The sequence below is a fragment of the Gadus morhua genome, chromosome 18 (assembly GCF_902167405.1).
Source record: "Gadus morhua chromosome 18, gadMor3.0, whole genome shotgun sequence".
Classification (NCBI taxonomy): Eukaryota; Metazoa; Chordata; class Actinopteri; order Gadiformes; family Gadidae; genus Gadus; species Gadus morhua.
Genome location: NC_044065.1, coordinates 9,973,268 through 9,987,996, shown reverse-complemented (window position 1 = coordinate 9,987,996; position 14,729 = coordinate 9,973,268). Strand labels below are relative to the sequence as shown.

The 14,729-nt window shown below is 42.8% G+C and overlaps 2 protein-coding genes across 4 annotated transcripts in view; both read left to right on the top strand.

The window, feature by feature from the left end:
* The first annotated feature begins 784 nt into the window (after positions 1-784).
* On the top strand, positions 785-11,131 carry anxa11b (annexin A11b). Its single transcript, XM_030339370.1, has 15 exons — positions 785-880; positions 1,971-2,411; positions 2,651-2,688; positions 5,042-5,182; positions 5,435-5,522; positions 5,749-5,843; positions 5,957-6,070; positions 6,329-6,419; positions 7,091-7,170; positions 7,499-7,555; positions 7,670-7,763; positions 8,265-8,360; positions 8,804-8,862; positions 9,268-9,390; positions 9,884-11,131. Exons 2-15 carry the CDS (start codon positions 1,988-1,990, stop codon positions 9,941-9,943), a joined length of 1,560 nt encoding a protein of 519 aa, XP_030195230.1. The 5' UTR covers positions 785-880; positions 1,971-1,987; the 3' UTR covers positions 9,944-11,131.
* Positions 11,132-13,780: 2,649 nt separating this feature from the next.
* Positions 13,781-14,729, top strand: part of LOC115530789 (disks large homolog 5) — a 36,591-nt gene continuing 35,642 nt past the window's right edge. For all 3 annotated transcript variants that reach the window (XM_030339553.1, XM_030339552.1, XM_030339551.1), the window contains exon 1: positions 13,781-14,496. In XM_030339553.1, coding sequence (XP_030195413.1) covers positions 14,127-14,496 — 370 coding nt within the window. In that variant the 5' untranslated portion in view covers positions 13,781-14,126. The remainder of the gene's footprint in view (positions 14,497-14,729) is intronic.

Genomic DNA, 14,729 nt, shown 5'->3' with positions numbered 1-14,729 from the left:
TGTGTGTGTGTGTGTGTGTGTGTGTGTGTGTGTGTGTGTGTGTGTGTGTGTGTGTGTGTGTGTGTGTGTGTGTGTGTGTGTGTGCGTGCTCAACCAGTGTTACCTCCCTTTTTTCGAAAGGCACTTTTGTCGAAAAATCACAATAAAAAGTCTAGTCCTAGACCTGAGAAATGTGTTTATATGTAGATTAGATGCATTCATTAATATAATTGCAATCAACTATGACGGGGTCATACAGGATGGTGAGTAGGGTGGTGGAAATCACCTAATGACTACAATTATATAATGTAGTAAGCAGTATTTGATTCAATTTATGTTTTCGAGCCATCTAATTGGCAAAAAAAGATGTCAATAACTAGAGTGAATTTGGTGTTACAGCATTCACACAAATAAAGCCTAAGAAAAACAATAGTTGAGCGCTGTTTGCAGCACTCACCTAATGATTAATAACGAATACAATAGGGTTCCTAGGATTTCGTAGGACACCTTAATATATGGCACTTTAATAATTGTGGGGTCGGTAAATCCATTGACGTCCAATTGTCTCACGAATACCCAAGGCTGACATCTAGGGGTCATAGTGAAAACCTGCGTGGGTGTATATATTTTTTATATTTGTCGTTCTGGCTTATATAAAGTAACTTGACCCAATGAAAAACTTTTGTATGATAAGTTTATAATTATTTATTTTTTAATAAATGTGTTAATTATATGTCCGTCATCACCAGCTCACTGAGAGTATTATGAATAACTACAACTCAGGAGCCGAGGGGCCAAACTTCATATGATTCAAAGGCAGAGAATGCAGGTCCCGCCCACCGGATAGTCGACAGCTCGGCAGAGATCGTTGTTGCCTCTTCCTGTATTGGGTGTGGAAAAAGTAAGTCGAGCTGTTGGTTTTTACATTGGCCGTTAGATATACATTTGATAGCGGATTGTCCCGAAATCTACACACTCGACGCGCTGATTCATGTAAATTAAGAATGTTTGTCTTGGGACATTTTGTGGTCATAATGCATGTTTTGGTCAGGCGATGTGTAACGATACTTCTTTAAATGATGCGCAACCGAGGTGTCTTTATTTAAATTATCCGAATTTGTAGTGATATACTTGATACCATTGGTACTCAAAAGACGGGGGCAAATGGGTCGTACATTTTTTTCACAAGTGCGACCATTGGCCACGAAGCTATAATGCTACACTGGTCTGACGTCAGCCCTTGTTTGCTAAACAACCTTTCTGGTGCAGGGCGAGAGCTGTCCCCCCGCCCGGCTAGATGTAGTCCCGCTGACCATACTGATAGTTATGTCGTGCTAGCAGCAACCATTTGCTATGGTGGCTTGCATATGGGTGATGATGATCTCAGTGGCGTTACCTACAAGCCTGTCAAAAGTAAGGGATCGAACGAGGACGAGATTGCATCTTCACCTCATATGATGAGGGGAAGTAGGCGTTAGAAGGACTGATTGGCCTTGGGCAAGCAGTCAAATTCTCCCCCAATGCAAATGTTATTTCAGGTCGGGTATGCAGTAAGGCATGCTGCAAATAAACATATAAGCCTTTCCGAATTTACCAAGCTCAGGCTGCCTCTTGTAATATATCTGAATGGATTGTATAAAAACAACAACATTAAATTGGTATTATTCTATTATTTAAGGAAACCTCGAGTCGGAGGAAGTTTACTATTCTGAAATCAGACCAGAAACATAGATGGAAATAGCAAATTGGTCTTCTGGTGATGACGAGGTCCTTAAGTGGCCTCATAAAATACCAGGGAGCGTTTACTCTACTTTGAAATCCATCGGCTGTCGTCTGACAATGATTCACCACTGGGGCCAACGGGCACTATGTCTTGAGGATTCCGTTCAAACTCAAAATAATAATAAGACAACGGCTCCCTTTACAAAGAGTATTTTGTATAAATATATACACCTCGGCACTTTTCAGTTCACTATTTTTCTCCCCATCAGAACCAAGAGAACAGAATATGAGCTATCCAGGATACCCTCCACAGGCCGGGGGCTACCCCCCACAGGCCGGGGGCTACCCTCAACAACCAGGGGCCTACCCTCCCCAAGCAGGCGGCTATCCTCCCCAGGCAGGGGGCTACCCTCCCCAGGCCGGGGGGTACCCTCCCCAGGCAGGAGGCTACCCTCCCCAGGCAGGCGGCTACCCGCAGCAGGCTGGAGGATCGTACCCTCCTCAAGCTGGGGGCTACCCGGCCGGCGCCGGTGGCTTCCCTCCCCAGGCCGGCGGCTTCCCTCCCCAGGCCGGTGGCTTCCCTCCCCAGGCCGGGGGCTACCCCGCCCAGGGCGGGGGCTACCCTGCCCAGGCTGGAGGTTTCCCAGGGCAGGCCGGGGGCTACCAACCCCAGGCTGGGGCAGGAGGTTACCCTTCCATGCCCCCAGCAGGTGAGGCTACATGCCATTACTGGCTCTTTTCAAAGGTGTTCCATTAAAGACCATTCCTTATGTTTTCCTACCAGTGTATTTGATGCTTGTCGTGCTAGCAGTCTTCGTAGTAATGGCCGTTAAAGGTGAACATAGTCTTTATGTACTGTGCGTTAGTTGACTTTGGGGCTGGCCGCCGGACCCACCCGTTCTTAAAGCATGCATTTGTTTGAGATGTGTCATTGATATCCATTTTCTAGGTGGAGGTTGGGGTGGTGCACCTGCCGGCTACGGAATGGTATGTAACCTAACTTATACTCCTTCTCACACCCTTTCTCACACCCTTTATCTCACCCTACACACCTGTTGCTAAGTATAGCCCCCTGACGTATGGAAGCAGTGGCTGTGTCCTTCTCTTCTTGGGCTGTAGCTATGGAGTAGAGATGGGGATATTGGAGTTCTGTCGCATTAATTGATTCTAGGTCAATGTCTTGACACGTTTCAATTGTTATTATTTTGTATCGCTTGCTGCATTATTATTATTTTTATCTTTTGTATTTACACTTTATTCAACCAGGAGAAGGCTCATTGAGATTAAAAATATCTTTTACAAGAGAGTCCTGGCCAAGACAGGCAGCAGCACAGTTCCACAGTTCCAGTCAGAACTTCATCAAACAAAGCATGTAAGGACAGAAGAGCCAGCTTCAACATCATAAAGAAAGGATTTAAACCTGTTTATAGAAACCAGCTTCTTAAGTTTTAGCGCATTTTGCAGCTGGTTCCATGAAAAAGGAGCAGCATAACTAAATGCCCTTTTGCCCAGTTCAGTACGGACTCGAGGCACAGTCAGTAAAAACTAGTCCTCAGAGCGGAGCTGATAAGCTCCTGTGCTTTTCTGAATTACATACTTCTGCAGGTATGTAGGAAGAACACAGAGGATAGTCTTATAAATTAGGATATGCCAATGATGGAGTCTGCGGGTGGACAGGGCAAACCATCCAACTCGAGCATACAAAGAGCAGTGGTGCGTGAGGGTTTTAAAATAAAAAATAAATGAATAAAAAAGTCCTTCCTATCATTCGCTGCCACTGAAAAAAATAAAATAAATTCCCTACCTACCAATGATCTCAACTGACAACCAACAGGAACAAAACTTATTTTTTTTTTCTGGCCTAACAAATCACAGTGCTCCGTGATAGACAGTGTCCAAAGACTGTAGGCATTTTGAAGATTATGAATTACTCCTTTTGGGACAGTCTCACAAATTAGACTGTGGATCAATTTCTAAAGTCTGATTGCAGCGGAGCTCAAATCTTGGTGAATTTTCTTTCAGTTCAAATTGGTTTCGACCAATAAGGTTGCTGGAGGCTGAGATCTGAAAGCACGTAATTGGGGAACACAAACTCAGCCAGCAGTAGTAAACTAATTAAGCTTCTGTAAATGTTTCATTTTAACACTGTGTAGAATGGCCACTGTTGTTATACACTCATAACCCCCCCCCTTCTGAAAGCTCCCCTTGCACAAGGTAGTTAGTCTTTGGTAAAAAAAACCAAGCTACTTCCAGCTTCTGGTTTCCTGTCCTGGCCCTGTGCCTTCTCCCCCAGAAGCTATGCATGCAAAATTAGAATTAATTAATTCACAATCAACTACATCTCATTTCACAAGCAACTTAAAAAACATCCTGAATTTACCAATTTGCACTACAAAAAAAACGGAACACTGCTGTGCAATAGCGGTTACCTCAGCTGCTATTCTTATTTCTCTATTTTTTTTTTTTATTTGTATATTTGATCTTTTATTTGTTATACAGTACATATATTTCTTCTTTTCTTATAGATTTACAATTTGTTGTTGTGAATCGCACCGCCTGGATTGCATTTAAATTAGTTGTACCATGTGCGATGACGACAAAGAGATTCTGATTCTAATGCCGCGTTTCCACTGCGGGGTGCGGAACGGATCGGATCGCAAAGGGGCGGTAGGGAGGGGGCGGTATAGCCCACAGCTCAGTTCCGAGGTCGCGTTTCCACCGCCGACAGTACCCTTTGTGGTAGGCCGGATGTCGATCGCCGCAGCAGCTACGTAAACATCGTAAACAACGTCTTCCTCCGCAAGAATGCAGACGAACGTCTCCACCTCCTTGTTCGCCCAAGCAAGCTTTTTACGCGACATGTTAATTGTAAAGAATAATACCTCGAGGCTACTGTTTGTTTGTTTTTATCCCCGCGTCAACCGGAAGTGACGATTCTGTCGACCAATCAACGGAGGGGGGGTGTAGCTAGAATTCCAGGGTACCCTTTCAGGCGTCTGGTCTCGTTTTGGGTACCGCAACGGAGGAGTCCCTAAAATGGGATCGGAACGGGTACGGCAAAGTCCGGGTCACGCCCACTTTTGGCGGTGGAAACGCGATCCGACCCGCACCTTTGCGATCCGATCCGTTCCGCACCCTGCAGTGGAAATGCGCCATAAGGCCCAATCCCATTTCTACCCCTTCCCCTTACCCCTTCCCCTTACCCCTTCAAAACAAGGGGTAAGGGGAAGGGGTAAGGGGTAGAAATGGGATTGGGCCTCATTCTGCTACGGGGTTAGGGTTAGGGCAGGCCTACTGTGGTGATAATAAAGATCTCTACTCTGCTCTAATCTACTTCTAGCCAGCAGGGGGCCAGCAGGGCTACCCCCAGGGTCCTGCCCAGGGCCAGCCCATGCCAAATTACCCCGGTGCCCCCGGTGGAGGCAACCCCCCCATGCCTGGGTACGGCTCAGCCCCTTCTTCCGGCCCCGTGGCCATTGCTGTAAGTATCCCCATGCTTTATCAATGGGCTGTCATGGACATTATAATAGTAATATCATAGTAATGAAAAAAGAAAAAAAATTCTAGACTGAGTTGAAACTCAATATATTTACAAAACAAGATTTAAAAAAAAACAACGGCCATCTTTCCCTGACAGTCTTCAAGGGGTTTCATAGTGATCGTTTTGTGTTTGCGATTTTCTCCTCCTCCAGTGCTGAATGTGTGTCGCATTGCGGTGTTTTTTCTGGTTTAGAAGGGGTTCCGGGGTACCATTAAAGACTTCCCCAGCGCCGACCCCCTGAGGGACGTCGAAGTCCTTCGCAAAGCCATGAAGGGATTCGGTCAGTTGACGGCAATTCAATCTTTTATGTTGACATTACACTCAAAGCAATACGTATTCAGGCTGTTTTATCTTATTCAACCATTATGTAACCTTTCATTTATATTTTAACCAGGAAAGTCATTTGAGAACAGTTACTCATTCATTCCAACCAATCTTGGTTAATGGTCGCGTTTCAATAATCATGTCAGAAAAAATGATTGTCTTCATTTCAACATTTTGAACAGGCACAAACGAGTCAGCGATTATTGAACTCCTGGGAAACCGCTCTATGAAGCAGAGAGTTCCCCTGGTAGCCGCCTACAAAACGACCTACGGAAAGGTAGGTTCTCACCAACACACGGTTGAGACACACCGGCCCATTTTACACGTGACAAAATCCATATCTGTGGTGACTTTGGATCCACCGTCTTGGTGTTGTGCGTCTTCCTTTAGGATTTATTCAAGGACCTGAAGTCTGAGCTCACTGGAAACTTTGAAAACCTGGTGATCGCCACGCTGATGAAACCCTCGGCCTTCGACGCGGCTGAACTCAGAGAAGCCATTAAGGTTGGAACAGTTGACTTGTTTCAACAACAACAACAAAATGTCGCACCAAATGTCGTTTTCTTTTTCCTCGAGCAAACCACACAGTGTGACTCATAATAACACGGGGCTAAGGAAAAATGTAGATAGATGAGTAGCTTTCTCCATGAATAATGGTAGGTTCAGGGAACAGGGAATACAGAGGGATGGGTTTCCATGGTCTGTGTTGGCTCAAGGGTAGGCGTGTCCTACTTTAGTCATTTGCCTTCACTTTCCATACAGGGCGCAGGCACGGATGAAGCCTGCCTCATTGAGATCCTTTCCTCTCGCACCAATGCAGAGATTGGCGAAATCAACCAGGTCTACAAAACTGGTGAGTTTAATTTCTGGGTTTCTATTCAGGTTTGCATGGCTTCGAGATTATCATTTTTTCCTTTGCACTGTTGAGGGATGTGAAATAGTGTCAAGAGGTAGTTTCAGGTGACATTGATTTACTCCGATAATACAAATAAGATCAACATTGTAACTTAATGAAGTTGCCTTTATATAACTTTACTACAATTTCAGACATTTCTGAAGCATCACTGTTTTACGCAACCTTTTATTAGGTTATACAAGTCTTGATTCATAGTTTTATAAAAAGTTTAACCACGGCCTGTTTCCCCATAGTTACTGGTGTACCCCATACTGGAGTACACCAGTAAGAAATATCCTAAAAAGCGCCAATGCATCTTCACGTCATATCCGTTGGAGCTTCTACTATGGAATGTGATATTGATGCAAGAGACAAAACAATGGCCTAGTTTCTACAAACAGCCTTGTGGTTTATTAATGACATTGTTTATCATGCCTACAGTTTTTTGGTTTGGAAAGAGACGATTATCGTAGTAATGAACAGCAACGGATCTGCTATAAACCTTTTGGTTCGTAAATCAAGCCTCTGATTGCGTTGGGTTGAAGACACAAGCCTGGCGTTTTGTGACCCTGTGGGAAATCAGCCTGTTTGATCGCGTTGTGCCCATGCAACGCTTTTTTACCTTGCAGAGTACGGCAAGCCTCTGGAGGACGCCATCAGCAACGATACCTCAGGGCACTTCCGCAGGCTGCTGGTGTCCCTTTGTCAGGTAGCTGCTCCACACTGCACCCTACCACAGGGCTCCATCCTGAAGCCCCATCAACACGGGCCAGAGCCTCGCAGACAATAATATCCATGTGATCAGCTTGGAAGAAACACGCGCTCATCGTATGCTAAAGATACCCCTGAGCAAATAGACTGACGTTAAATGTCAGAGTTAAATGTAAAAGGTTGAAGGAGAAAGGAGAAATAAATGTTCATGTAGGAATTGAGATAAACAATGTAAATTGTTTGATACTTTGATACTCCTTTGCTCAAATGCTACTCTGTCATTGTACTTGTGTGTGATGTGATTTTTATTTCCTTTTCTCTTTCAGGGAAATCGTGACGAGAGGGAAAATGTGGATGTTGCTCTGGCCAAGCAGGATGCTCAGGTAAACATCTGGCACACATCAGCAACACCAATGTTTTAATTATTCGGTTTTCCACAGTTTGTTAGGAAGACTGTTAGTTTTCTAAGTATTTTTCTGTTTGTGTGCGTCTTGCAGAAATTGCATGCCGCTGGAGAGAATAAAGTGGGAACTGATGAGTCTCAGTTCAACGCTATCCTGTGTGCCCGCAGCGTTCCTCACCTCAGAACAGGTGTGTGTGTGTGTGTGTGTGTGTGTGTGTGTGTGTGTGTGTGTGTGTGTGTGTGTGTGTGTGTGTGTGTGTGTGTGTGTGTGTGTGTGTGTGTGTGTGTGTGTGTGTGTGTGTGTCCATGCTTTTGTGATACATAGCGTCAAAACTCTCCTCACTCAAGCACTTTTCCTTTGCACATAGTTGCAAAGGAAAGGCTGTACAGTAGAGTCTTTAGTAGTTTGTATGGTTGACTATCAGCCCGAAAGGGCCTCGGTTCGAACCCCAATGTCCGCTGTCTATCTGTAGGCTGAGTAAGATAACCTTACCTGCCCCTAAACATTTCTATATTCTTGCAACCATACTTTAACAAAACCACTTGTATAGTAGCATCTGCTAAAATGACTGAATGAGGGAAATCAGCCTGGAGCCATTCATCACCCTTTCATGCTGTGGTCTGCGGACGCGTTTGGGCAGCAGCAGGTTGGACTCAGATAAGTAACTGCCTCCTTGTTCTTCTGACAGTGTTCCACGAGTACCAGCAGATGTGTGGCCGAGACATCGTGAAGAGCATCTGCAGAGAAATGTCCGGGAACGTGGAGTCAGGCATGGTGGCTGTTGGTAAGTGGTTTTGTTTTTCATTCTCAGTCAAAGTCTTTCGTTGGACTTTGTGTCTGACTTATGCTTACTTAATAGTCTGCACAAGTCATTGTATTTATTTATTGTACGGATTACGATCACAGTTTGAAATTCATGCAGTGTAAACAATATAGAGGATACCACCTAAATGAATTGGTTATCAGGAGATCGTATAGTAAAATATGGCAGCGGGACAGTATGTAGAATTTAGTGTCATGTAGTGTAGTATGAAGAGTTAAATGCCTCAGTTTAAGGAAACGAAAAAACAACCATTCTTAATTCCAAGGTTACCAATTAGAATGTCCTGCCGAATAATATATTCCAATTCTGCCCATTCCGTTCCACTATATGCCACTCAATTCTAAACACTGCACCTTTTTAATCTAAACAGTTTTGATCACTAACAAACTGTTTCCTCTGTCCAGTGAAATGCATCCGGAACACCCCAGCCTACTTCGCAGAGAGGCTTCATAAGGCCATGCAGGTAAAGCATGGTTCATTCCCTTTTTGTGTGTCAAAAGCGGTTCTCAAAAGTGTGTGTTTACGACAAACCAACAAAACCTGTCGGTTTGTTTGCTATGGTGTCAGAGATTGCTGGGCAAAAACACTCCCCCGGGGGCCGGAGCAGCACCAAAACGCGTTCTTCGTCTTTTAGATGTTTTTTCCCCCCAAAGTCTTCTCTTGTTTTGTTTGTTTATGCACGGACTAGACTGGAAAATTACCCTATGAAAGTTGTTTGATGTGAAATGCGTTTTAAAACTGTTTTCGTGTTGTAGTATGACCCCAGTTACAGAGGACTTATGCCTTTTTGAATGTCATTTTTTAATCTCATCTTTGAATGTCACCTTTTGAAAATCTGGTCCACAACAATACCATGTTTGAACCACAGGGAGCCGGCACCAAGGACCGAACCCTCATCCGCATCATGGTGTCACGCTCAGAGAAGGACATGCTGGACATCAGACAGGAGTACTTGAAGAACTACCAAAAATCCCTGTACACTCACATCTCCGTAAGTCAAAAGTGCATTAACATGACTTTAATAATGTGTAATTAAAGGTGCTTTAGGCAGGAATTCATTATTTGAGTGTCATGCGTTCCAAATGACATAGCCATCTGTCGGCTAATAAGGAGTGAAATCCACTGTGTGAAGGAATCTTTCGAGTTGACTCTGCTTGCCTCTGTACAAGTCAGCATTTTAGACCTCTCCTGGCTCATTTCAGACCAGTCAGGGCATCTTTGCCCTGATTGGTCCGGGGAATCCATCTTGCCTGGCAATCACAGGCCTAGAGAATCACAGGTTCGGGAAATGCAACACTTTTCAATGGCGGAGAAACATAGGGAAGGAGGGATTGTTTTGGGGAGTTTTTAGGTTCAAAATCGACCCTTCTGCTCATACAATCCCCAAACCTACAGCACCTTTCATATATATATGAATGAATGTTTTCAACATTGGTTCTTGTGAAATTGTGTGCATTGTGCTGATCTACAACTGTTTCTCTCAGGGCGATACCTCTGGGGATTACCAGAAGCTACTGCTGAAGTTGTGCGGCGGAAGTGACTAAAAAGGAAAGGTGCTTTGCCAATACTAGTGACACTGTAGATGTCCTCAAATTAACCAATAACCATGTCATGGGAAATCATAAGTCCCAATTGCATGCAGCCAATTTATTGTGTCATTAAAATACCACTTTTTATGAAGCTTCTTCTTTTAGGTTTTTATTTTTCCTAGTGCATTTCACCATGTAGGTGTAGAGAAATGTTAATTACATATAACTAAATGTCATACTAACATTTCATTTTGATGTTAGGTTGTCTGATTTGTTGCCAGTTTTTTTTTATCTAATTTGATGTGGGTCATCAATCATAGTATCCACCTGAAAGTAATAAATTGCATGGTTTATAATTTTTATTTTGTTTATTTTAATTACTTTAGAATCATTGGATGTCAAAAGGAATTGACACTATGGTATGGTAAACATGAAATATTTACTTTAGTGGTGCATCCTTTTTTTAAATCCACTATAGACAATGAAGAAAAAGTCATCAATCATAATTGCTTTCCAATCATGGTAATCAGGGAAATACTGAGAAATAATCTTGCACTCCAAAAATAACCTGCTTTATCTATAAAACAAAGACCTCTATGCAAATCAACCCTGAACATAATAACATACAATTTTAATGAATGCTTACAATTTATCTTTCTATTTTCATTATATCAATTTCATGAAGCTACTTACACATGTGGCCTTGCTGTAAAGCTGAACCCAAAGCTTTAAAGAATGTTTTTTTAAACCATTCATACATGCTTGTAACAGAAAATGTATTGTATATTCCTAACATGTTGTCTATCAATCATTCTATGGGTGTATTCGAATACACCCAAGTGTCATCGTGCCATTGTAATAATTGTTTTAGTCCTGTGATTGCAACGTTGTTTTTTTTACATGGTTGCTGTCTGTTGTATCGCCAGCAGAGGGCTCTTGGTTCCCTTGAGGTAACATTCACTATGTAGCCCACTTGTCATTTAACCACCAGCCACATTTTTGTTTTGTCATTTTAAATTAATATACTTACAATATGTTGCCAACTATATTTTAAAATCGACTTACAAATGTTTAGATTATACATAGCTATGTATCTTAAATGTAGGCCTACCATTTTAAGATTATATCTCCACGTGGGCCATATACACATGTATTACAAAGCCACATTTTGCAAAATGAATAAAATACATTATGAGTAAGGACTTTCCGTGTGCACTGGTGGATTGTGTGAGTCTGCATAAAAAAAATCTGAACGATTAATCCATTTCTGGCGAACAAACCAACAATGGGCTATTTGCATTTCAAAGCCGCTCCTCGCTCCGCCACCTTAGCTATATATTATGCATGGTATGAAATGCTCGGCCTAGAGTAGCTTCAGAGCTCCTCCGGTGCCAACAGAAGGTAACGAGTGTGAGTTCTTATGTCCCTCCGTCTTACAAGTGGAAAATTGTCAGGTTTCTCATGTGCAGTGAAATTAAATGGTATTGCACACAATAGTTATTTCCCACAACTGCTAGGCTATCAATAGTTTTCCCAAAGTAGGAGACACTGGAACGTCCAAATCTCTTTGAGTGTCTTTTCGGCATCGGCCCCCAGAGGTTGTGTGGGTTATTTGGTTTGGCTGATCTGGCAGCACCGTCAGTCTCTTGGCTGTTCTGAGTCTCATTTTATATCCATTGTTAGCACTGTGGGTCTCTGATGTATGGACATAGAATGTAGAAGCACAAATGGCCCAAGAACAAAGCAGAATTAATATTTGATGTTTGTGGTTTGTATTTGCCCTGCGGTAGCTGCATCTGCTTCCTGTGATATCTTGTGGGGAAATGTGACCATATGGAGAAAAGCACTTTTCATGGGATGATTATAAACACAGGGAATAACATAGCAACAACAAAAAAAGACTGGCCTCAGCCCATATTTTGTTAATTGCCTTTTGGTAATAGTCTGTTTGACTCTTGAGACAAAGAGAGGGGGGCTCAGTGTTTGCAGTTGTTCATCCCAGCTGTCCGTGATGTGTACACAGGAGCCGTGCCAATCAATAATATCCCTATGCGTCATCAGTAGAGCTGCTCAGATGAGCAGTCAAGGTCACACTGTAATAAGCTGTAGACCTCACGCTTCCTCTCGCTCCTACATTTCTCCTCATCTTATCACGCTTGCTCTCTCTCTCTCCCCTCTTCTTCTTCATACAATTCTCTTCATCGTCTCTCTATCTTGCACTCTCTCTCTCTCTCTCCCCTCTTCTTCTTCATACAATTATCTTCATTGTCTCTCTATCTTGCACTCTCTCTCTCTCTCTCCCCTCTTCTTCTTCATACAATTATCTTCATCGTCTCTCTGTCTTGCACTCTCTCGCTCCACTCTTCTTCCCCCCTACAATACTCTTTATCTCCTACTCGTCTCCCCCATTCCTCTTCTCCCACTCCTCCTTTCCCGCCATCCTTTCTGCCTCTCCTCTCTCAGACTATCTCCTCCCTCCCTCCCTCCCTCCCTCCTCCCTGTCTCACTTTTCTCTCCTCACTCCCTTCTCGCATCTCTCTCTCCATTTCCCCCCTCTCCTCTCCATCACAAATGTCATTTGAGATGGGTTGTGATCCACCAATCATTTAAACACCATGATATGCTGTTATAGGAGTATGAAAGAAACCATGGTGGTTCACTGGTTAAACTTCTAGTGTGTTGAATATGGTTTTATAAAATCAAAAACGGATAAAAAAACTAAGCAAGGGAGTACATTTCAAAGAAAAATAAAGATATTATCTCTGGTTACATGAAATGGATATTTCCTCTTATCTGTAAACCCAGATTTGACATATAACTCATCACAACAGACACTGACTTATATATTGTGACAATCAAGTAAAGCTGTGCGTCTAAGGCGACATTTGGTTGACCAAGGAACTAATCCTGCTTTAAACTTCATGAGCGCATGCAAATTACAAAACCATGGATTAGATGGACAGATATAACGGGATTCGTGGAGCAGATAGTACCACTATCCTCTTCTTACCTCCGCATAGCAATGCATGCACGTGTCCATGGGTATGCTTATGGGATATTCATACATTTGCCTTGTAAAGCAAGCATACCATTTAATAGCATTTATAGCAAATTAATCTTATATAACATCTTAATAACTGGTTTAAGGCCACCTTGCTTTTATTTGGCCTGACAAAGCTCTCTTCAAACATTGTTTTAAAAAGGTGCTCTACAAATATTGTTTTTAATTATTATAAATAAAGCTATTTGACATATCTACATTTTTCTACATCTCTTGAGTCTGTTAAACCATTCTTAGGGGCTAGTCGTGTAATGTTTTCTTCTATGGTCCAACCCAGCCAGTTTCGTGTGTGAATCCCATAGTCAGCAGATGTAACGTCATCTTCCTTTGGGATCTGATGGATTAAAATATAGAGCAGAAGAAAAGCTTACAGTGCAGCACTCAGACGTGGAAGAGGACATTGTGCTGTGTTAATTTGTTCTTACCAGGTTCATCGCCTACAAGCATTTCCATGTTTAGAAATAATGAAAAAATATTTATCCTAAAGCAATTTATTCAAAAGAAAATGAATTCATCCCATTATTATATCTCGTTAATCCGTTTGTAGGATCCTAGCCTACATTTAGTCGTAGTCTATGAATAATGAACTCAACGACTTAAGAACAACCAATGCATAATAACATGTAAAAGTGTTCTTACGTAAATATAATATTGATTTACTAACCTAAAGTTTTTGTAGATAAACCAGGTGCGATACGCTCAACGATACGCCCCCTTTTACCTTACATGGCCATTGCACGGAGATCGGATTGGTCGAAAGCTACAGCTGCTGGAATACTATTGGTTGGGAGCTACAGCTGCTAAAATAGTGAGCCATGGCGGAGTTTGTAGGCACACAGAAAAGACTACCAAAGAGTTGGTACAGTTTGCAACATGTAGGAAAAACTTAATTCAAAAGGAAGGTCGTTTTCTTTGGGGGAAATGTAAAGAGGACCGCTTCAACGCTGAGCGTCTACGCCAGGAGGACTAACAGTAGGACTAAACACGCTCACGGAAAATGTATTGCCATTTCTTAGTTCAGCCAGCGTTTGGCAACAAATATGGCTACTTGTGTCTGCTGCGCTTCGCGTTGAAAACCATCCCAGAAAGGCTTTGCAGCTCGTTCTCACGGACTTCCAGCACTCCCGAGTGAACTTTATGCTCGGGAAGAATTTGATCACGCATTTGTTTCTCAGCGACCAGCTCCTGACGCGAGAGAAGCGGGCTGAAATGGAGTCCAAACACAAGGAGTTGTTGGAGAAATGTTACCAGAACTTAATGGAGTCAATAACCGATGCAGACGCTGTGGTGGGTGTTTTGGCACATTCTGGCACTCTCAGCCAATCGGAACGTTACGAATTGGAGCACAACTGTACCTCAAACTCGGAGAAGGTAGACCTTCTCTTGAAGATGCTGATAAGTAAAGAGAGAGACCATTTCCGAGATCTGTGCACGGCTCTGGAGAAGACCCACCCTCACCTGAGTTCTGTTCTGTTTAATGGCACTGGACCTGTCGATCACATTTCTGGTGAGAAGCAGTCCTTTTTTATTTAATTGCATGACATAATCGTATGCATGACATCTTGCATAGCAATTTAATCGGCAAGTCATTGCTGCGAAACCAGTTCTATCTTTTGACTTGATTCAGTTTCATTTTTCATCCACACATGCTTTCATTCCCCTCTGATCTTGCCCCATCTTTCCCAACATTGACAAATGGGACACCTTGATAAAGAGCTGCGCCTCCCTTTAGGCAAGGTG